At 42.2% G+C, this 24,962-nt stretch overlaps 1 protein-coding gene across 2 annotated transcripts in view; it reads left to right on the top strand.

Moving 5' to 3' along the window:
* LOC126188860 (peptide transporter family 1) overlaps positions 1 to 24,962 on the top strand; it is a 322,186-nt gene that overhangs the window by 103,327 nt on the left and 193,897 nt on the right. For both annotated transcript variants that reach the window (XM_049930502.1, XM_049930503.1), the window contains one exon: positions 1,153 to 1,196. In XM_049930502.1, the coding sequence (XP_049786459.1) occupies positions 1,153 to 1,196 (44 nt within the window). The remainder of the gene's footprint in view (positions 1 to 1,152; positions 1,197 to 24,962) is intronic.

Genomic DNA, 24,962 nt, shown 5'->3' with positions numbered 1-24,962 from the left:
ATCACGTCATCAACAAAGATTTTCTGTGAACGTTTGGGCAGGCATTGTTGGTGATGTCGTGATTGGGCCCCATGTTCTTCCACCTACGCTCAATGGAGCACGTTATCATGATTTCATACGGGATACTCTACCTGTGCTGCTAGAACATGTGCCTTTACAAGTACGGCACAACATGTGGTTCATGCACGATGGAGCTCCTGCACATTTCAGTCGAAGTGTTCGTACGCTTCTCAACAACAGATTCGGTGACCGATGAATTGGTATAGGCGGACCAATTCTATGGCCTCCACGCTCTCCTGACCTCAACCCTCTTGACTTTCATTTATGGGAGCATTTGAAAGCTCTTGTCTACGCAACCCCCGTACCAAATGTAGAGACTCTTCGTGCTTGTATTGTGGACGGCTGTGATACAATACGCCATTCTCCAGGGCTGCATCAACGCATCAGGGATTCCATGCGACGGAGGGTGGATGCATGTATCCTCGCTAACAGAGGACATTTTGAACATTTCTTGTAACAAAGTGTTTGAAGTCACGCTGGTACGTTCTGTCGCTGTGTGTTTCCATTCCATGATTAATATGATTTGAAGAGAAGTAATAAAATGAGCTCTAACATGGAAAGTAAGGGTTTCCGGACACATGTCCACATAACATATTTTCTTTCTTTGTGTGTGAGGAATGTTTCCTGAAAGTTTGGCCGTACCTTTTTTGTAACACCCTGTATAACGATCGGTAAATCTAAATCTCCCTTCGCGTAAGACGGAGTCGAAGGTATGTATTTAATTTAGAACTCCCCATTTCTAGCAAGCTCCCTTACTACGTTACTGAAAAAATCTGTTTATAACGCCTGTGATGTCTTTGATTGTAAGGAAGGGGGGAGGGGTAGGATGTGCCGCTGAACTGCGACTCTACAACTCCTGATCTCCCTGGCTTACCTTCTCCTCCTCCTCCTCCTCCTCCTGCTCCTCCTCCTCCTCCTCCTCCTCCTCCTCCTACTACTACTACTACTACTATTCTGTCTCTTTTATCTTCCCCTTCATCTTCCTCTACTGCGTATCTTATTTGTATCAATAAATTTCCATGTTTTTTGGTTAGCGCCTCCTTTTTTACTTTCAAATCAACATCTATAGCTTTATTTTTTTCTTCGTTTCAGCGACTGCTTTGCTCGACGAAGAGGAAGGAGAAATCCCGGAAAAGGTACGCCATGTCTTCAGTTTTGAGTCATTTCATTTTACTGTACTGCATTGTGATGTCAAAAATGCACCAGCGAGCAGTGTAGTAACCAATAAGTTCGTTTACTCTAACTCCAGCTTTTCATCGAAAAATTATTGTGTGGTGTCCTGTTAGCAGCTTGTAACAGATCTTCGTAACATTTTATGCCTCTCCCAATACATAATAGGTTTATGTGTGTAAGACTTGAATACTATGTGCTCTAATTAGAGCAGACATTTTTACAACCTTTCAGCAAATGATGACATTGGGAAGCATTATATGCAATTCTTATTTGTAACTATTTTTCTGTTAGAGTGGAGGAAGAATGATAGTAACACATAGACACCAGGAAAGAAAGGAAATAGAATGTAGATACAGCTTAATAAAGTGTAAGCTGTAACTTTGTTTGTAGCAGAATAATATTACAAAAATGTTTATGTCTGTTTTGTAATGCTGAACCACGACGTTTTCAAAACAGTCTTCCACTGAGTTCATATAATGCGAAAAAAGGCTTCCAACATGCTATTTGCGTAGAGATAAACTTGGAAGTGAAAATGAGTTTCAGGAAAGCCACCTAATCAAAGTGACTCTAGTAGTTATCTTATCCGGTACCTTGTAAGCAGACTGGTATGCAAATTGCAGCGGCGCCTGCCTTTGTATGTAGTCACTCAAAGGTAGTTGTGGAACATGAACACTCACGGACATATTTAGAGTTTTCTGTCCTTCCTAACAGTTAAGCACAGGCTAACAAGTAGAAAAGTGGAAGGGTTTTTCATATTCAGCAGAGACGTTGTTCGTAGGACGTACATCTGCAATTCACAATACGGATTTACTGTATTATTAGCTATGCATTACACACATGAATCACGGACATTGCCAAGATGGGGTGGCTTGAATGTCGCAACGGTATAGATAGGTGTAACGGGGGTGCAACCACAAAGGAGGGGTTTCTATAGAGAGGCCACACTACCTTATAGTTCTTGGAATGAGACAGCAGCCTTTTCAGTAGTTTCAGGGGCAACAGTCTGTATGATTGATTCATCTGGCCTTGTAACGTTAGACAACATGGCCTCACCGTGCTGGTACAGCGAACGGTTGAAAGCAAAAGGAAAACAACAACCATTATTTTTCTCTGGGATATGCAGCACTTTTATATGGATAAACGAGGATGGCATCCTCTTGGGAAAAATATTCCGGCGGTAAAACAGTTCCCTATTTGTATCTCCTAGCGAAGAATGCTCAGCAAGATATCGTCATAACGAGAAATGAAATTGATATTCTACAGGTCGGAACGTGGAATGTTAATCGGTTGGAAGGTTAGAGAATTCAAAAAGGGAAATGGAGAGGATGCATAGGATGAAGTTGGATGTAGTGGTAATTAGCGAAGTGTGGTGGCAAGAAGAACAGGTCTTTTGGTGAAGTGAGTACAGGATACAAATACAAAATCAAATAGGAGGAAACAGGAATGCAGGGGCACTACTACGAACAGCACAGTGAACGTATTATCGTAGCTAACACAAACCACAGTAGTAAAAGTTTGTAAGCCAACTGGCTCTGCAAACGAAGAGATTGAATGAATGTATGATGAGATAAAAAAATTATTCATGTAGTTAAGGGAGACGAAAATTTAATTGCGATGGGGGACTGGAGTTCGATAGTAGGAAATGAACAGAAGGAAAATAAGTAGGAGAACATGGACAGGGGGGCAAATGAATGACACAGGAAACCATCTAGAAGATTTGAACCAAGAGCTAATTCAATAATTAATAATATTTGGTTTAAGAATCATGAAAGAAGGCTGTATACGTGGAAAAGACCTGGAAACACTGGAAGGTTTCGGACTGATTATCTAATGGTTTCGAAACCAGATTATAGGCTGCGAGATATTTACAGGGACCAGTGTGGGCTATGACTATAATTTATCGGTTATGAATTGCAGATTAAAAGCGAAGAGATTGTAAAAAGGTAGGAAATTAAGGAGGTGAGACCTTGAGAAATTGGAAGAACTAGAGGTTGCTGAAAATTTTAGAAGGAGCATTCGTCATCAGTTGACTGAAACAGGGCAAAGGAATACAGTGATAAACGAATGGGTAGCTTTGGGAGATGAAATAGTGAATTCAGCAGAGGGTCAAATAGATAAAAGACTAGGCCTGTTAGAAATCCTTGGGTAACACAGGATGTATTTAAGTTGAGGAAAGAAGAAAATATGGAAATACAGAAAGTAAAGTAGGTGAAAGAAAATATAAGCATGTACAAAATGAGGTTGGCAGAAAGTGCAGAATGGTTAGCGGACAAATGAAAGGTTGTAGAAGCAAGTATAACTAGGTGAAAGACAGATACCGCCGATAGAAAGATCAAGGAGATCTTTTGGGGGCAGGAAACAACTGTATAAATATCAAGATCTCAGAAGGTAAACCATTATTAAGCAAAGAGGGGAAAGCTAAAAGGCGGAAGGAATACACTCCTGGAAATTGAAATAAGAACACCGTGAATTCATTGTCCCAGGAAGGGGAAACTTTATTGACACATTCCTGGGGTCAGATACATCACATGATCACACTGACAGAACCACAGGCACATAGACACAGGCAACAGAGCATGCACAATGTCGGCACTAGTACAGTGTATATCCACCTTTCGCAGCAATGCAGGCTGCTATTCTCCCATGGAGACGATCGTAGAGATGCTGGATGTAGTCCTGTGGAACGGCTTGCCATGCCATTTCCACCTGGCGCCTCAGTTGGACCAGCGTTCGTGCTGGACGTGCAGACCGCGTGAGACGACGCTTCATCCAGTCCCAAACATGCTCAATGGGGGACAGATCCGGAGATCTTGCTGGCCAGGGTAGTTGACTTACACCTTCTAGAGCACGTTGGGTGGCACGGGATACATGCGGACGTGCATTGTCCTGTTGGAACAGCAAGTTCCCTTGCCGGTCTAGGAATGGTAGAACGATGGGTTCGATGACGGTTTGGATGTACCGTGCACTATTCAGTGTCCCCTCGACGATCACCAGTGGTGTACGGCCAGTGTAGGAGATCGTTCCCCACACCATGATGCCGGGTGTTGGCCCTGTGTGCCTCGGTCGTATGCAGTCCTGATTGTGGCGCTCACCTGCACGGCGCCAAACACGCATACGACCATCATTGGCACCAAGGCAGAAGCGACTCTCATCGCTGAAGACGACACGTCTCCATTCGTCCCTCCATTCACGCCTGTCGCGACACCACTGGAGGCGGGCTGCACGATGTTGGGGCGTGAGCGGAAGACGGCCTAACGGTGTGCGGGACCGTAGCCCAGCTTCATGGAGACGGTTGCGAATGGTCCTCGCCGATACCCCAGGAGCAACAGTGTTCCTAATTTGCTGGGAAGTGGCGGTGCGGTCCCCTATGGCACTGCGTAGGATCCTACGGTCTTGGCGTGCATCCGTGCGTCGCTGCGGTCCGGTCCCAGGCCGACGGGCACGTGCACCTTCCGCCGACCACTGGCGACAACATCGATGTACTGTGGAGACCTCACGCCCCACGTGTTGAGCAATTCGGCGGTACGTCCACCCGGCCTCCCGCATGCCCACTATACGCCCTCGCTCAAAGTCCGTCAACTGCACATACGGTTCACGTCCACGCTGTCGCGGCATGCTACCAGTGTTAAAGACTGCGATGGAGCTCCGTATGCCACGGCAAACTGGCTGACACTGACGGCGGCGGTGCACAAATGCTGCGCAGCTAGCGCCATTCGACGGCCAACACCGCGGTTCCTGGTGTGTCCGCTGTGCCGTGCGTGTGATCATTGCTTGTACAGCCCTCTCGCAGTGTCCGGAGCAAGTATGGTGGGTCTGACACACCGGTGTCAATGTGTTCTTTTTTCTATTTCCAGGAGTGTATATGGAAGGACAAAACACTGAAAAACGTAAGTCGAAACACGGCTACTAGGGTAGACGACACTCTCTCACAATGTTGAGATCATTGGGAGGGCCAGCCATGACAACACTCTTCCATCCGGTGTGCAACATGTTCGAGATAGACGAAGTACTCTCAGACGTCAAGGAGAATGTAACACATGCCAACGATGGAAAAACTTTTTTGCTGAAAATACCTCATTCTTGTTTTCTTTAGGGTGGGAAATCCAAATATGATACTTAAAAAACTGTATCACCCACCATTTCTTCACATTTTACAGTTAAATTTATTAAATTAAGCGATTTTTAAGGAATTTAACAGCTCTTATATAGTTCAAATAATTTAAAAAGGAGGTGTAATAAATGTAGATGACGTTGGTAGCACTGCTGAAAAACCTTTTATGACAAAAAAGGTCGCTTCTTTTTTGTGTTAACAGATGATGTTTTGTTTACTGTTAACCTAACCTCACTTTTCCGTTTCCTGTACATGTGCTCAGTACAATGTCTAATCGTGGTTGTAAAAACTCTGCTGACAGTTTTAGTATATTTATGGTGAATTTGTGATTAAAAAACACCAAAGAAACATTACAGACTTTGTGAAAAAGGTTTATTTTTCATACTTTGGATCTAAACTTGGTGATCAAGATAAATCTTGGGCATCACTTATGGTATGTTATGTGTATGTTGAAGATCTGAGAAAATGGTCCAAAAAGGAGAAAAAAGCCTTTAGGTTTACTGTCCTATGGTATGGAGGGAGTCAAGAAATCATTCCGATGATTGCTACTTTTTCAGTGTTGATATTACTGGTCATAATTCGAAAAACAAGAAGATAATAAGATGCCCTAATCTACCGTCCGCCATCCGACCAGTAGTGCACGGTGTAGATTTGCCTGTTCCTGAACCACCAGATGATTTAAATTCTATTCCAACAAAGTATATTTCTGATGTAAAATCTGATTTAGATGAACGAGATGATGATAAATTCCATTGTAATACAGGAAGTCTAGAGCCCAAGTTGTTTACTCAGACAGAGCTTAACGATTTGCTTAGGGATCTGGGCTTAACGAAAGAAAAAGCTGAATTGCTTGGCTCTAGATTAAAAGAAAAGAACTTATTGGCAGTTTGAACCAGCATATACATGTTTTTTCAACAAGAAGGTGATTTAGTGTACTGCTCAGACATTCCTGGTCTGATGAATGAGTTTGGTATTGAAAACAAACCAGAAGACTGGGGGCTGTTTATTGATTCATCCAGAAGTAGTTTAAAGACTGTTTTATTACACATTGGCGTATGCATCTATACCTGTTGGACATTCTGTACATATGCAAGAAAGATATGAAAACCTAGAAATAGTGCTAGATAAAATAGGCTACTCTGCTCATGGTTGGATGATGGGTGGTGATCTAAACGGAACAGGCATGCTCCTTGGTCACCAAGGTGGCTTTGTCAAATTTCTATGTTTCTTGTGTGAATGGGACAGTAGGGCCAGGGATCAACACTGGTGCAGAAAGAACTGGTCTGTGAGGGGACCATAAAAATCTCGCGAGAAGAACATTATACGCAAAAACCTTTATATCCAAAACACGTACTCCTACCACCTCTACGTATAAAGTTAGGCCTAATGAAACAGTTTGTAAAGGCTTTGCCTAAAGATGGACCATGTTTTAAGTATCTCTGCCAAAAGTTTCTACACCTATCAGTAGCTAAACTAGAAGAAGGTATCTTTGGTGGATCTGACAGTAGAAAATTGATGTTTGATGTTAACCTTGAATCCACAATGGCCTCAATTGAGAAAGAAGCATGGGTATAATTCAAGCAAGTCGTTACAAAGTTCTTAGGACATGAAAAAGACCCAGAGTTTCTATTATAGCTACAATGTTAAAGAAGTTTAAAACTTTAGAATGTTTATTAAGCCTGAAAGTACACTTTTTGAACAGTCACCTTGATTACTTCCCGGACAATATGGGAGATGTTAGTGAGGAGCAAGGAGAGTGTTTTCACCCGGACATTAAAGTGACGGAAAAACGCTACCAAGGCCGCTGGAACACCAACATGATGGGGACTACTGTTGATCACTTCACCGAGAAATTCAGCAAGCTTCTCACTGTAGAAAAAGCTACACAAGAAGATTCAAAGACAAAAGAGAAAGAAAATACAAACCATTGCCAGCTGACAAGTGAAACCTCTATTAACAAATATCATTGTTTTAAGTAGCTTACTGTAAATACAAATCATGCTTATGTTGTAACAAAGCGTTTCATTAATTTCCCTTACCGTATAGCATAGGATTTTTAAACTATATAATAAAAAGCGTATTGCTCGAAAACTATGGGTGATGCAAAAAAACTAAGGCTAGATTTGGATTCACCTTATAAAAATCTATGAAGATCAGCTATCAAAGTACAAAAAGTTTTTCAAAAAAATTTTCCTTGGTCTGTTATAACCATTCCAATCCCAAAGAAAGCAGGTGCTGACATGTGTGAATATTAACGAACTAACAGTAATAAATTATGGTTGCAAAATACTGACACGAATAATCTAATTTACAAATGAAAGGAAAACTGATAGATACCGACCATGGGGAAGATCAGTTTCTATTGCGGAGAAATGAAGGAACCTTCGAGGTAATAGTGGCCCTACGAGTTCTCTTAGAAGATAAATTAAGAAAACGCAAGCCTATGTTTGCAGCATTTGTAGACTTAGAGAAAGCCTTTGACAATGTTGGCTGGAATACACTCTTTAATTTTATGAATGTAACAGGGGTAAAATACAGAGACAGAAAGATTATATACAACTTGTACAAAAATCTAGACGACAGTTACAAGAGTCAAGGGGCACAGAAGGGAAGCAGAGGTTGAGTAGGGAGTGAGACAGGATTGTAGCTTATTCAGATGTTATTTAGTCGGTATATGGAGCAAGCAGTGAAGAAAAGCAAGGAGAAATCCGGAGAAGAAATTTAAGTTTAGGGAGAAGAAATAAAAACTTTTAGGTTCGCCGGTGACACAGTAATTCTGTCAAAGACAACAAAGAACTTGGAAGAGCAGTTGAACGGAATGGATAGCGTCTTGAAAAAGAGGTTATAAGACGAGTACCAACTAAAGTAAAACAATGCAATGTAGTCGAATTAAATAAGGTGATTCATAGGGAATTAGATTAGGAAATGAGTCTTTAAAGGTAGTAGACGAATCTTATTGTTTGGGCAGCAAAATAAGTGGAAGGTGAGAGCATATAAAATGCGTACTGGCCTAGCAAGGAAAGCATTTCCGAAAAACATAAATTTATTAATACTGAACGTAAATTCAATTTATGACGGGAAGTCTTTTCTGAAGCTATTATTCTGAATAGTAGCCCTGTATTGTAATGAAGCGTGAACAATGAGCAGTTCAGAAACGAAGAGAATGAAAGCTTTCGAAATGTGTGCTACGGAAGAATGCTGAAGATTAGATGGTTATATCACGCAACTACTGAGGAGAGAATAGATCAAACTGTGAAGAAAAGAAATTTATGGCTCAGTTGACTAAAAGAAATGGTCAGTTGATAGGCATCAAGGTATTTCCAGTTTGGTACTGGAGAGAACTGTTGGAGGTGAGTTGTGGAGGGAGATCAAGGGACGAATATAGCACGCAAGTTCAAATGGATGTAGGTTACAGTAGTTATTCACAGATGAAGAGGCTTGCACAAGATAAATTAGAGTAGATAGCTAGATCAAATCAGCCTTCACACTAAAGACCACAATAACTCTACACATATCTTCTCTTCAGTGTTAATTGCTAGGGTCCATCGAATTCTAAGGCACGTTATTAAGATCGGCAAGTATTCTATTTTGCTCTCGCTAGATGGAAACAGTGAGGTACATTAATTTTTATGATCCCTCGCTCCATAAACACTGGCCTTACCACAGTGTGCCCTCTGGTGCCTTCTAGCCTGTTCTATTCTCAGGCGTATTGAATTATCATATTATGCCATACTCTGTTGTCATCTCGTGTCCACTAATTATTTGCTGTAAGAACGGTGATCAACTGATCTATTTTTGATGTTAAGACAATACTTATTGGTGTACTACACATCGTATTGCCTCTTATTTTCGTGTTATGCATCTTACTCAGTATTTTTCCTGCACTTCATGTTGGCAGTGGTAAAATGTGTGACGTTCCGTCTCACATTTCTCGTGAATGCGATACGGATAATAAAAATTGAAAAATGTTAAGAGTTACATACGTCAAAGCTACTGATAGATACAGCATCTATTGAAAATTTCCACTACAGAAACAAATAAAAAGAGAATTTTTTCGGTACAATTCTTTTCACAAGCAGAGAGTGAAATAGTCCCTGATAAAACGTCTTCAATTGTCAGCACTGCTCTGAAGCACAGAAATACTTTAAAGAACCTTAGACGTACAACTTTACTCTCGTGGGCACTGCCCAATCAAATCGCCATTTTTCGTCTGTCTTTGAAGAGCATTTCGATGTTATAGTGCTAAAATAAGATAGGAAGACCTTTGTATACTATACCACCAGAAACAGTAATCTTGGCGCATTTCTGCACCTGCAATTTACAGAGTTCTGCAAGGAACAATTAAGGTACTTCTAGCGTACCATACTTATTTACAGAGCAAGAGACAGCACATCATGTCACGTGATCGTAACTGATGCTGAACAGATACGATGTCCCACCCATGTTGCAATACAATTGGATGATGAAAACGAAGCTGCATTTTATAAGTTTGAATAACAAGTACACTATTTTATTCTTGTCAGTAGAACAAATATAGTGTACATGTTACTCAACCTTAAATATGGAATTTTACTGCCAAGAAGTAACGAAAGAATCCATAAGTAAGAAGTTGCAGTTGCTACTATCCAAAAATCAGGATCGTTCGAGAAGGAATGATTGCTGCTTTCTACACCATAATAGTTGTATTACAATTGTAGGTGTGTGTTTGAAGATAGAGACCCCGCAGGTTAATTCTTTCGTCACTACACAGCTCCAAAACGTTGGTTAACCCTTGCATTGAGTGTTTAGTACTTTTTCATAACTCTGTAGCTTTCAGGTACCGCATGCGCTATGTCTGTATTCGGCACGTGAAGATGCGGTTCAATGTTTTGCGAAATCCTGCAACTGAAAAACTAATGTTGGCCCATGAGGATGGATCTTTTTGTCAGAAGACACGAAAGAAAAATGTTCGATAGTCGATTTAGATTTGATTGAAGCAGATATTAATTTTAAGAAGTAAAGCGAAAAAGAAATGGAAGTTTTTTTAACGTACATCTCGACAGAAACCTTTAGAGCCGCTGTTGAGAGCTCGTCGGTCCATCAGGGACAACGTTCTACTTTACAACAAGTGCCTTAACCTGCCTGGCCATTGTAGCTGCCCCACGTGCGTCCAGCTAATGTAAACACATGAATTATCCAGCACGTCGTTTGCCTTACAGATAAAATGCCCAGTTTCCTCTCTCATTCCCATCGGCAATTTGCGCTCTCTGTTTACAGATGCTGAGACAAATTTGTCATCCACAAGTATGTCATGTTTTTGACAGTTTCAGTTATCTTCCCGCTTTTTCGATTTTCAGACAATATGGTTATCAACGAACTCTTAGATATAGGAATATCACATCATGTTAACCTGTAGTTACTGTTTTTACAACACAATTGAAACAAACACACAAAAGTCGTCTGTTTTCTACTTACGAGGTAATTATAAATTCCATCAAGCATTTTAAAAAAATGGTATACGTAAATGGCTGAACATAACGTAAGAAATGACCAGTGTGTGAAAAGCAGATAGTAGAACTTTTTTGAACGTGATGCCAGCAATTGAGTTTGAAAAATTGCCGACAGGGAGTGATCACCGTAGTTGCTGAAAACTGCGGAAACCAGGCAGAGAAAGCATTTTGTGTGCTAGAATTTGCCCGTTGCCAGTCGGTGGGGAATGTGCAAACAGCTTTCTGTGGAAACTTTCACAAAATGCCACCAGTTTACAAAACATAGTGAAGTGGTATAAGAAATTCGAGGAGGATGGTTTTTTGTATGACACAAAACGTATGGTGCAAAACACTGGCAAGTAGCTCTTAACATACAGAAACACAAAGCTGTGTATTTCACAAAACATAAAAGCGAGGTCTCGTTTGACTATGGGATTAAGGACTCAACTAGAGTCAACCACGTCACACAAACATAAGGAAGTAATAAGGTGTAGAGATAATAAATGAAACGATAACATATGCAGGTAAAGCATATGCAGGCTACGACTCATTGGTAGGATATTGGAAAATTATAGTTTGTGTACAAACGCTATTGCGTACGGCCCATATTTGAATACTGCTCAAGTGTATAGAATCCACGTGAGGTCAGACTAAAAGGCGACTTATAGCGTGCACTCTTATTGTGAAGAGCGGCGAGAGTTATAACACGCTTGTTTCACTAGCGAGAGGGTTTGACAGAAATGTTGAGAAATCTTAAATACCAGACACTCTAACATAGAGGCCGTACATCTCACGAGAACTTGCTTAAATTCAAGAGTTGTCCCTCAAGGCGGAAACAACGAATATCTCGTAGAGATGGTGCAGATATTTTAAACGAATAACAGACGCGCACAGGCGTGCAAGCTGTTACTCTTCCCGCGTTCCATGCGTGAATGGAAATTTTAATACACTGAAGAGCCAAAGAAACTGGTACACTTGCCTAATATCGTGTAGGGCCCCCGCGAGCACGCAGAAGTACCGCAGTACGACGTGGCATGGACTCGACTAATGTCTGTAGTAGTGCTGGACGGAACTGACATCATGAATCTTGCAGGGCTGTACATAAATCCATAAGAGTACAAGGGGATGGAGATCTCTTCCGAACAGCACGTTGCAAGGCATCGCAGATATGCTCAATAATGTTCATGTCTGGGAGTTTGGTGGGCAGCGGAAGTGTTTAAACTCAGAAGAGTGTCCTGGAGCCACTCTGTAGCAATTCTGGACGTGTGGAGTGTCGCATTGTCCTGCTGGAATTGCCCAAGTCCGTCGGAAAGCACAATGGACACGAATGGATGGAGGTGATCAGACAGGACGCTTACGTACGTGTCACTTGTCAGAGTCGTATTTACACGCATCGGGGGTCCCATATCACTCCAACTGCACACGCCCCACACCATTACAGAGCATCCATCTGCTTGAACTGTCCCCTGCTAACATGCAGGTCCATGGATTCATGAGGTTGTCTCCATACCCGTACACGTCCATCCGCTCGATACAGTTTGAAACGAGACTCGTCCCACCAGGCAGCATGTTTCCAGTCATCAATAGTTCAATGTCGGTGTTGATGGTGCCAGGCGAGGCGTAAAGGTTTGTGTCGTGCAGTCATCAACGCCACAGGAATAGGCCTTCGGCTCCAAAAGTCCATATCATGATGTTTTGTTGAATGACTCGCACGCTGACACTTGTTGATGGCCCAGCATTGAAATCTACAGCAGTTCGCGGAAGGGTTGCACTTCTGTCACATTGAACGTTTTTCTTCAGTCGCCGTTGGTCCCGTCCTTGCAGGATCTTTTCCCGGCCGCAGCAATGTCTGAGATTTGATGTTTTACCGGATTCCTGATATTCACGGTACACTCGTGAAATGGCCATACGGGAAAATTCCCACTTCATCGCTACCTCGGAGATGCTATGTCCCACCGTTAGTGTGCCGATTATAACACCAAGTTCAAACTCACTTAAATCTTGATAATCTGCCATTGTAGCAGCAACAACCGATCTAACAACTGCGCTAGACGCTTGTCTTATATAGGCGTTGCCGACCGCAGGGCCATATTGTGCCTGTTTACGTATTTCTGATTTGAATACGCATGCCTGTATCAGTTTCTTCGGCGCTTTAGTGTACATCACATGACAAAAAATGTGAAGCACTCAGAAGACATGGTCGGATATCACTGTAACTTTGCAAGTTGCAATTCTATGTGACAGATAGAACGGCCCTCAGACCGCCTCCGTGTTGTATGTATTCAGTGTGATACTAGGCCTGGTAGGGTATATAAGTTGCGTGAACAGTGTCAGATCTTGAGCGGTACCGATATCCCGCGTACTCGTGCGAGACAGCATTATCAGCATCCGGAAGAGTTTCAAAGCAGCCTCATTATGAGTCTCCACTTGTCCGTTGGTCGAATCGTGCAATAACCAGGTTTCGGAGGCATTAGAGCGTGACAGTGGTTCATTGTTTGACTGCAAGGGAACGTGAAAGTGAGATCATACTTACTCATTATTAAGGTTCTGGTCGACTACGTCTGCCCACAGGGGATAATCGCCGTACTGTACGCCGAGCACGTCGTAACTCCTTCATATCTACGGCTGCAATATGAGAAATATTAATGGATTCCCTGAAACGTTCTCTGTCATCCTGCACGATTGATCAGAGACTATTGGCAGCCGGACTAAGGGATTACCGCCCCTTGCTTAGGCTACTGTAAACACCACGACACAAACGACTCCGTCTGGAATGACTCCGTGACTGGGGAACAAGGATTGTTGTTGAATGGCGTCGCATTGTGTTCAGCGATGGATCTCAGTTCAGAAGTACCCCGGATGAATGTCATCGGCGACCATGGCTGAGATATGGGGACAGGTTCTGTTCGACCAATGCTGTGGAGAGGCACAGCTGTGTTATTTCAGGACTCGTGGTGTGGGGAACTATCGGTTACGATTTCAGGTCACGGCTGGTGGTGACTGACGGAACTCTGACGGCACAGCGAAACGTCACGGATATCCTGAGTCATCATGTGTTGCCTCTCAAGCGATGGTATCGTGGTAGCGTTTCTCAACAAGAAAATGCTCTATGAACTGTCTGTGTGATGCGGAGGTACTTCTGTGGCCACGAGATGCCCAGATCCGTGCCCGATAGAACATGTGAGTTCACTTCGGATATAAACTCCGACACAGATCAGAGTTTCAGGAGAGGATACCAGCATCTTTATGACACAGTTCCCCACCGAATCGACACCGTTCCCCACCGAATCAGTGCATCCAGCCCATAGGGAGTGCAGCATCATACCACTAAGTCAACTCATATTGCCAAATTCTTTGTAAAGTTGACACTCTGCTGTATCTGCGGTGGTAGAGTCAAAACATGGACGCTATACCTCAATTTTTATTGGTAAAAAGCCAGTAAACAAGAACCTTGGTGATGTCGACAAACTAGTCGAAACGAAACAATTTAAGCAAGAAACGAAGTATGGATCCAAATGGTTCAAATGGCTCTGAGCACTATGGGACTTAACTTCTGAGGTCATCAGTCCCCTAGAACTTAGAACTACTTAAACCTAACTAACCCAAGGACATCACACACATCCATGCCCGAGGCAGGATTCGAACCAGCGACCGTAGCGGTCGCTCGGTTCCAGACTGTAAGCGCCTAGAACCGCTCGTCCACTCCGGACGGCAGTATGGATCCCATTTCGGATCTTATAACAGAATATTAACAAAATAAAATGGTTTCCTCACAAATCTCTCGTCTGGGAAAGGCCACCAAAGAAAAGAGGGAAACAGAACTACTAGAGAGGAGTCGGCACAGCATTACCACAAAACTATCCAGAGACGCCAGACCATTGTTACACGACGTTCTTGAGTCACAGTCCGAAGCTACTACTCCTAACGATCCTGGGATACCAGCAGACAGGGCGCGTGCATGTTGCGGCCTGGATGACAGATCCTTACAAGTGGGGGCAGTGCACCAGCTTATAAGGCCGATTGGCGGATGGATCTTCTTTGACTGTTTTCGATCACGTGAGTGGCGTAGAAAAATCGTCCGCTTTGCTCGGGTACCGCGTCCTGGCGGCCGTTGGCTGAGACACGAGGCTTTGTTTTCGTCTCCGGCAGCGGCCTCGAGCGTACGGTAAACATCTGCTTTGGCTTCACTAGTTGTGATGAAGGCATCCCGCATCTCTGTTCTATCATGCGGGATGTCGATGTCGCAGGCGGTCGGGATGGACGCTGCACTTTCAACCCATTAAGTTTCATTTCGTTTCCCCCTCCCTTCTGCGTGCTTCATTTTTTTTGTCAGGCAGTGTATATAACACAACATAAAGTGCCCTCTGCCACACTCTTCACAGTGATTTACAGTCTTTACATGTAGATGTAAATAAGCTATATGTATTCAGGTCGGGATCCACGTATTTCTTCTGCAAATTGTGTCAAATGGATATCTGTATCGCTTGGATGACTTCAGTGTAGCGTGTGTAGTGTAGGAGGAAGGAATGAAGGCCAGCGGTCAATATTTCGTCGACGGCGTGGTCATTAGAGGCAAAGCACCTGTGAAGTTGGCAAGATGGTGAAGAAAACTGTCCAGGACCTATTGAAAGTAAGCATTCAGTATTTCTTTGAAGTGATTTAAGGAGAGTCGTGAGAACCCTATGTCGTAATTCCTGTATGGTGACCTGAACCTCGTTTCTTCGTTTCTCCGAATAACAGACGGGTGTCTTAACCGTTCTACCACATCTCTTTGTTGTTGTTGCTATGTTGTTAGAAACTGTTATGGTAAAGAAAAGAGAATATAAAATCTGGAGCCGACACCTCCTTGTTCGTCTCGAATAGCACCAAATACGCCGCAGACGTTAACGTGTTCTTAAGACGGACGAATCACTACTAATACAGGTACTCTCACTTCATTAGACACTGTTGCAAGGTTAGAAACAAAGGACAGGAAATGAGTCTAAAGTCTGGTGATCCAGATCACCGGTTCTGTCCTTGAAACCCGAATACTGATGAGGAGAATTTCATGTACCATCAAGATTCGAACCAGAAACATCCAGACCTCTTCAAGTGTGCTTCAGCGAAGCCAGCTGAGACTTTTTTCTAAGAAAGAATATTTTTGCCATCAGTTGTACAATTATATGGTCGTTTTCTACCGGCCTGATTATTACAACCATCTTCACAGGAGAAAAACAGTGTGCATCGATGGATCAAAAATATATTATCGTCAAATATGACCCAACCAGATGTAGAGTTATAACCAAGCGTGATTTATTGTAGCTCTGCCAAGTCATAGCACATTTAAATGGACTCTGTTCAAAGTATTATGACAGTTATGTATGTTCTACATTTTGTTGGGTCATATTTGACGAAAAAGTATTTTCGATCCATTGATTTACCTGTTTTTCTCCTGTGAAGGGGATTGTAATAAGCTAAAGCAGTAGAATATAAACATACAAATGTACAGCTGATAGTACAAATATGCTTTTTTAAGAAATATTTAACAGCTGTGTATAGTCATCTACGAAAAGAACTTGAGCATGTTGTCAGCGTTACAGAAGTCGTCCGATGTAAGACAACCAAGCGCTGCCAGACTTGAGCCGGGGAGGCAGTGCGGCGCGACGACATGAGATACTCGCGCACGCCACCTGACACCTCGCGCCTCTTCTCTCAACTCCACACAGTGACTGGAGAAGATACCGCCACTAACTTGCAGCCGGGTGCTGGACGGTCTGCGTGAAAATTTGTAGATGTTTACCTTGAAAATTATCTCTATAGCAGCTCTGACATTGATTTCTCTTGGAAGCGCCCCATAAGATTTTGGGCTATTAACCTAAGAACATTCGCAACCATAGAGCTGAAGCACTGTTCGGGCTCATAGATCTGTAATTTTTGTTCTTTCCCTTGCAGATAGTGATTAGTAAGGCCTTGGCCGATTTCCCCTTCGTTTCCTTGTTCACAAGAGCCAGTTTTCTATCTCTAATAAACTTGATGTCGGGAAAATTTTACGCTCTAAACTTCCTTACAGTTGTCCCCAGACGTCCAGTTTAGTTTATTTTTTTGCGTGTTCCGTAGATCCAACCACGACAACTCGCCGAGAAGTGAAAGATGGCTGTGGTTACACCAGTAAGGTACAATTTCTCTGTGAATACTTAATCACGCGTTGGCCATTTACTTAAATAGACATTTTTTAGTCTCAATCTGTAACAGTATTTAACATATGTAATCCAGTCACATACATAAATACTCTATTGGCCTTTAAAATTGCTACACCACGAAGATGACGTGATACAGACGTGAAATTTAACCGACAGGAAGAAGATGCTGTGATATGCAAATCATTAGCTTTTCAGATCATTCACACAAGGTTTGCGCCGGTGTGGACACCTACAACGTGCTGACATGAGGAAAGTTTCCAACCGATTTCTCATACACAAACAGCAGTTGACCGGCGTTGCCTGGTGAAACATTGTTGTGATGCCTCGTGTAAGGAGGAGAAAAGCGTACCATCACGTTTCCGGCTTTGATAAAAGTCGGATTGTAGCCTATCGCGATTACATTGCTGCTTGGGTTGGTCGAGATGCAATGACTGTCAGCAGAATATGGAATTGGTGGGTTCAGGAGGGTAATACGAAACGCCGTGCTGGATCCAACGGCATAGTATCACTAGCAGTCGAGATGACAGGCATCTTATCAGCATGGCTGTAACGGATCGTGCAGCCACGTCTCGATCCCTGAGTCAACAGATGGGGACGTTTGCAAGACAACAACCATCTGCACGAACAGTTCGACGACGTTTGCAGCAGCATGGCCTATCAGCTCGGAGACCATGGCTGCGGTTACCCTTGACGCTGCATCACAGACAGGAGCGCCTGCGATGGTGTAGTCAACGACGAAGCTGGGTGAACGAATGGCAAAACGTCATTCTTTCGGTTGGATCCAGGTTCTGTTTACAGCATCATGATGGTCGCATCCGTGTTTGGCGACATCGCGGTGAACGCACATTGGAAGCGTATATTCGTCAACGCCATACTGGCGTATCACCCGGCGTGATGGTATGGGGTGCCATTGGTTACACCTCTCAGTCACCTCTTGTTCGCATTGACGGCACTTTGAACAATGGACGTTACATTTCAGATGTGTTACGACCTTTGGCTCTACCCTTCATTCGATCCCTGCGAAACCCTACATTTCAGCAGGATAATGCACGACCACATGTTGCAGGTCCTGTACGGGCCTTTCTGGATACAGAAAATGTTCGAATGCTGCCCTGGCCAGCACATTCTCCAGATCTCTCATCAATTGGAAACGTCTGGTCAATGGTGGCCGAGCAACTGGCTCGTCACAATACACCAGTCACTACTCTTGATGAACTGTGGTATAGTGTTGAAGCTGCATGGGCAGCTGTACCTGTGCACGCCATCCAAGCTCTGACTCAATGTCTACGCGTATCAAGGCCGTTTTTACGGCCAGAGGTGGTTGTTCTGGGTACTGATTTCTCAGGATCTATGCACCCAAATTGCGTGAAAATGTAATCACATGTCAGTTCTAGTATAATAGATTTGTCCAATGAATACCCGTTTATCATCTGCATTTCTTCTTGGTGTAGCAATTTTAATGGCCAGTGGTGTATGTTTATTCAGTAGAGTAGGAGAAGCTGTCAAGTAGAAACTGTTTCAGTTTGTTTTTAAAATTTTCATTATCTGACAGCTTCTTTACCTCGCAAGGAACGTACTAAATTTTTTTTGTGGCGACGTATTTTGCTCTCTTCTGTTCAAGAGTAATGTTACTTTGTGAAAAATGGGGGCTACTATTTGTGTATGTTGCTATCATTTTAAAATTATGCCTAATGCCTCAGAACAAACTTCATAAGAAAGGAAGTATATTGCGTATTTGTTGTTAATATGCTTAGTTCTTTTAAACAGATGCCTACATGATATGCGAGGGTAAACACTAGATACTATCCTTACTGCACGTTTCTGTGCGACAAATTCTGTGTGTCTGCGTGTGGGATTGTCCCAGAAATTTGTATTATCGTCCACTGATAATAACTTAATGAAAAAATTGTATCTTAAGGGTGCCAGAAATATTAACAGTGTTTTAAATTTTTAAATTTAACTAGGGAATAAGACGCTTCGTCTGGTCTCTTCCACCCCCACAAACCAAGCAATAAGACGCTTGCGAGCCTTAACATGAGGCACACTATGTGACAACTATAAATCTGCTTCAAACTGTGTTGTAATGTAATGCGACCATTTTAAAAATTGTTTAATGTATGCCATCAGAGCTGAACTAGCTTGCATTTAACTCCAAGCATCAAAGACGTGCAGCGACGAATTTCTTGCTCTGAGATACTTTCATCATACGGGTTTAGAGTCACGTATGTTCATTGAGCCTTAGTTGCTTCCATTTCTATCTTCGAAAGATCTGTCACTAGCCTCACCTCGAGAAAAGTTGATAAAACAAGCCACGAGTCGTGCACACGAGTCATTATTATGCTGTTCTCCTTACCTGCACATTTCAGTATCTACGATAAACAGCAGCTCGACTAACTTTTGTGCATCCTCAGTTCTGTGTGTGGCTACATATATCCCTATAATTGTGGATAAAAGACGTTTACATAAAATCATTAATTCGATGGCAGTAAGAATTGTATTAAAATTATTAAAACTGTTGCTAGCCTGGATAACTCTGCCGGTACGAACATCTGCCGCGAAACGGGAGGTTCCGTATCCGACAACCCGTCCAGCTTCACAGTTTTAATCCGCCGGGAAGTTTCAAAACAGCGCACACTCCGCTGTGGAGTAAAAGATATTAAACATGTGTTGAAAACTGTATACTTTATTCCCACGACCACAGTCGTGATATACAACAACGTGAATTGTAATTCACGACACCTAGAGAGTCTGCTATTAGTACTAAATGAGATTTGATCACGTCATCCATCGACAGCTATATTTCCCCACAAGAGTGAAAATCCATTTGTTACTGTCAGCAAATGATCCTATTTCGGGAATGAGCTCGTGCTCATGATCTTCCTATATTTCATTGTCAGCACGACACATCCATAAGATCTTGGCAAGTTTTGCGATCATATGTGTAACCTGTATAAGGATTCGCTACAAGTGTGTATCTCGTGCGGCGGATAATACATAAAGGGGAGGTACAATAGACTCAGTATGATCAACAAAAAATTATATCAAAACAAATGGTGGAATCCCATTGGTGGCGCGTTAATAAAGGTGACAATTGGACCTGCTGCCCGAACCGTACTTTCTCTCTCTACCTTCATATAAGTATTTGCTTACCTGAAAAGATATTCCTTGACGGTGGCACCATCAAGGATCGGAACCTACGAGGATGGTTTGATAAATCTGATAAAAAGCAAGAAAAAAGTTTGTTTCGTAAACAAGTCACCTTACTTCTCGTCATAGTCTCCTTTGAGGGATATACATTTAATTCAACCACCCTGCAACTTTTTCATCCATCGGAAAAATAGGTTCCGTCAAACTCTGCAAAATACTCGTTGACTGCTACTGTCACATCCTCATTTGACGAAAATTTCTTCTCTTCAAGCCAAAGTTTCAAGTGAGGAAAGGGGCAGAAGTCACTAGGGGCTAGATCTGGCGGATGCAGAACCAATTCAAAGCCCAATGCATGCGCTTCCTTCAGTATTATTGCTGACGTGTGGGAAGATGCATTAACCTCGTGAAAGAACACTTTTTGTGTGTCAATCCTGGTCTTTTTTCAGCCAACGAAAGTTTTGAACGATACAACAATGAAGCATAATAATGTCCAGTTATAGTTTTGCCTAGAGAATATACCTTTAAAATTTGAGCAATGTGCTGCTGTTATTTATCACTTAGATATCGCCTCATACCGTATGTTATGTGTAGAAGTAGAGTAACTTTGAACATCTGTATCTTGGAAACGGATAAAAATATCAAAAAAATTTTCAAGGTTGTGCGCCGGCCTCAGTGGCCGAGCGGTTCTAGGCGCTTCAGTTTGGAAACGCACGACCGCTACGGTCACAGGTTCTAATCCTGCCTCGGGCATGGATGTGTGTGATGTCCTTAGGTTAGTTAGTTAGGTTTAAGTAGTTCTAAGTTCTAGGGGACTGATGACCTCAGATGTTAAGTCCCATAGTGCTCAGAGCCATTTTGAGCCAAGCGTTGTAGCGCTACGCATTCGCGTTCGGGGGGATTGAGTATTAAAACTCGACGTCCGTCCGCACAGAATGATGTTTCCCTTAGTTTTCCTAAGTAAGCTGAGGAGGCTCCGTGAGTGGTTTCTTCGTCCTACACGTGCTTGAGCTCGGTCTCTAGTGGCCTCGTCGTCACAGAACGTTAAACCGTAATCACGCTTCCTTCCTTCTAACAACATAGCGTGACTTAACTAGTGGCAAGAAATCTAGAATTTGTAAGGTAAGCTATCCCGGAGCTACTCTGCAATATTTCAAACACGAAGCCCCTGCAGAAATATTGAGCCATACTGGCTCCATAGCCGTCCATAATAGTGAAAGTGTTACAGGTGAACGATTTACTGCATGAAATGACCTCTCCATTATGCCCATAAATGTTCGATGTGGTTCATGGGCGAACTGGGAGGCCAAATCATTCGGTCGAGTTGTCCAGAATGTTCTTCAAACCAATCGTGAAAGATTGTGGCCCGGTGACGTATTTGGGAACATGAAGTCCATCAATGACTGCATACGGTCTCCAAGTAGCCGAACATAACCATTTCCAGTAAATGATCGGTTCAGTGGGCCAGTCCATTCCATGTAAAATAGCCCAGCCATTATGGAGCCAACACAATCTTGCACACAGCCTTGTTGACAACTTGGGCCATGGCTTCATGGGATTTGTGGCTCATCGAACCCTACCTCCAGCTCTTACCAACTGAAATCGGGACTCACCTGACCAGATCACGGTTTTACAGTCGTCTAGGGTCCATCTGATATAGTCTCGAGCCCAGGTGAGGCGCTGCAGGCGATGTCGTGTTATTAGCAAAGCCAGTCGCGTCAGTCACCTGTTGCCATAGGCCATTAAAACCAAATTTCGCGGCACTCTTCTAACGGATACGTTCGTTGTGCAACACACATTTATTTCTGTGGTTACTCCACGCAGTTTTGCTTGTCTGTTAGCACTGACAACTTTACACAAATTCCGCTGCAGGCAGTCGTTACGTGAAAGCCGTTGGCCACTGCGTTCTCTGTGGTGAGAGATAATGCCTGATATTTGGTATTCTCGACGCACTGTTGACATTGTGGATCTCGCAATATTGAATTCCGTAACGATTTCATAAATGGACTGTCCCATGAGTCTAGCTCCAACTACCGCTTTGCGTCAAAGCGTGGTAATTTTCATCTTACGACCATAATCACTTCAGAAACTTTTTCAAATGTGTCACCTGAGTACGAATGACTGCTCCATCAATGCACTGCCCTTTAATACCTTGCGTACGCGATAGTAACGCCATCTGAATATGTGCATAGCGCCATCGCATGACTTTTGTCACCTCAGAATAATGTTCCTCAGTTCACCTGTGGGTTCAGTAAAGTAAGGTTCATGTTCAGATTCCTCTTGTTGCTTTTAAATAATCTATACAGAAAACAAGAACAGGAGTTTTGCAGTCTTTAGACTTGCATAGAATCAAAAAAGGCCCTGCTACAATCCTAACTGCATACGATCACTGGAAGATCCAGTGGTAAGTTTTTGACGGTCTGGCCGTAACACAGTACTGTTATGTCGAAGGCAAAAGAATATGAGCTACGATCGCAAATGTCGTCTTCACAATGTGAATGCCATTAGTTTTTCTGCTTTGAAGGTCCCTTATTTCGCAGAAACAGATGTCCCAATGCGACTTTAGCTAAGGATTATGTAGTTTCTGCATTTATATTTACGATTTGCGTTCTTCAAACGGGTAAACTGCTTATACGTGTTAGAAGTTAGCATAATTTTATCTGCGTAGTCTTTACGGATGCGACACTTGGGGGCATTTATTCATAGATTCTATCCAGAAGTCGGTTCTTGAAACTTTCCGAATAGTTTTTCGTGAAACGTTATGCTTTCTCGAGTATTGCCAACAGAGATTTTTGGTCAAATATTTCAACGGATCTAAAAAAAAAGACCTCCTAGAAACAACACAATGGATTTTTATCCGAAAACTCATAGCCAAACTGAAAGTATGAAACAGACAGATGGGGAATCAGCATAACCAGCTCGAGGTCTAGTTTTGAAAACAAAGATTTAATTGCTTCAAAGAAATTAAGATAATTAAACTTCACTAGTTATTTCAGGGGACATTTTTTCAGAGTTTTACAGCCAAACGAAGAGTGGGAAATGAACAAAGGGAATATCAAAATAATCAGCATTAGGTCTAGTTTTTCAGGCGAAAAAAATTTATTTGCTTGAAAATACTCAATGTAATTAAGAAAAACTTAATTCGTGAATTGAGATAAAATTACCCAGTGGATCTTCAGCTGGATTTTTATAGCCAAGCGAAAAGTCAGAAATGGACAAATAAGGTATCAAATTGATCAGTGTGAGGTCTAATGTTTTTAAAAACAGTTTCACTGCTTGAAAGTAATCAGAGTAATTAAGGAAAAAGTAGTTATTGATTTGAGAGAAAATTAAATTATTTCCCGAACTGCTGCTCCTCACTATGTAAATGAAGCGTCAGAAAGTTCATCTCTTCAAGACCTAGCTACTTTGTGGAGAAAAAGTTACATTTGTGTAGAAAATCTGGAATTCTTTTTTTGGTGCTGAAAAAATAAATATCAAATTGTAGGATAAACTTAAAATTATCTGCTTTCTCTTGCTCTGTACATCCTTAATAATAAAAGAATACAAATCGATATTAAAATTTATTAGATTTCGTAATTTCTAAACAATACATGAAAATAAAAAATATTGGAGAAAACCGGTGAAATGTTTTGTGAAATGATTTGTCTGAAAATAAGATAAGCGAAATATATGACGCTCCTCATTTCAGTGCATGATTTCGAGCACTATTTAAAGGCACGTAAAGTGTTTCTCTAATTTATTTTATTCCTTACTTTCAGACAAATTATTACATTTGATAGTTTTTTTCGATATTTTTTATTCATTACCTGTCAGGCAAACAAACCCGGCACGATTTTCGCTACCATCTTGTGTGTGTACTCGATTCTCCCAGCTCGTTTAACCAGCGATGAATGCCACATACGTGAGTAGTATTCCAGCGTCGGCCATATGTGAAAAGTAATCAGATTGTAACTAATTCTATCCGCTGAGTCTTAAAGGCAATGTCTCTATCACAATTTCCTGGGTAACAAGCGACATTACTTCACAATTTCCTGGGTAACAAGCGACATTACTTGTATATATCTGTGGAATACACCCATTCAGGTTAAAGGGTTGCTATCTGTCAGTCAGGTGCTTTTTGCTTCAATCATAAACCTGGGTACTTATCCTGTACGAATGTAATTCGTTTAGTATAAGTTGCTGTGGCAATGAATCTAAGGATATTAGAAATTCTGGAAACACCTCTGTCCATGGTCCATAGCATATCATGTGTGAAGAGCGCAAGTTTTAAAATCCCTACTGCTCTCAGTGGCAAGATCATTTGGCGAATTTTATCGTAAGGCTTTCGCAGACCGATAAAATCTTTCACTATGCATCATTGGAGCGTGCAAACGTTCAAAAGAGTACATCTCTGAATACCGATAATCATAATCATTCCGTTTGATCACTGTCATCTCGGTTCTGAAGCATTGTGCAGAACGTCGACAGCGTGTGTCACTTTTCAGCGTAGTGTGTGTGTGATATAGAGGCAACTGTTTCGCCATGGGAATCGTGGTACACTGATCGCAGTGAAAATAATAAAGATTCTGCTTAAACGTCGTGATGTTAGTGGAGACTGCGCGCAAGCTAGGATTTGATAAAAAGGTACAAGACACACATTGGTTCAGAAGGAATCATACCAACATTCGCATCATGTGATTTACTAAAACTATAGGATTCTGAAATTTGAGTAACTGGACAAAGTTTGGTGCCCACCTCCTCCCGAATGTAAGTCCGTTAACTGCAGCTACCAACCATGGTGACAGAGAATACTGATTACATTACAGAGCTGTAAGATACGTAAAG

This window comes from Schistocerca cancellata, chromosome 5, assembly GCF_023864275.1.
Source record: "Schistocerca cancellata isolate TAMUIC-IGC-003103 chromosome 5, iqSchCanc2.1, whole genome shotgun sequence".
NCBI classification, from domain to species: domain Eukaryota; kingdom Metazoa; phylum Arthropoda; class Insecta; order Orthoptera; family Acrididae; genus Schistocerca; species Schistocerca cancellata.
This window is presented reverse-complemented; position numbering and strand designations above follow the sequence as displayed.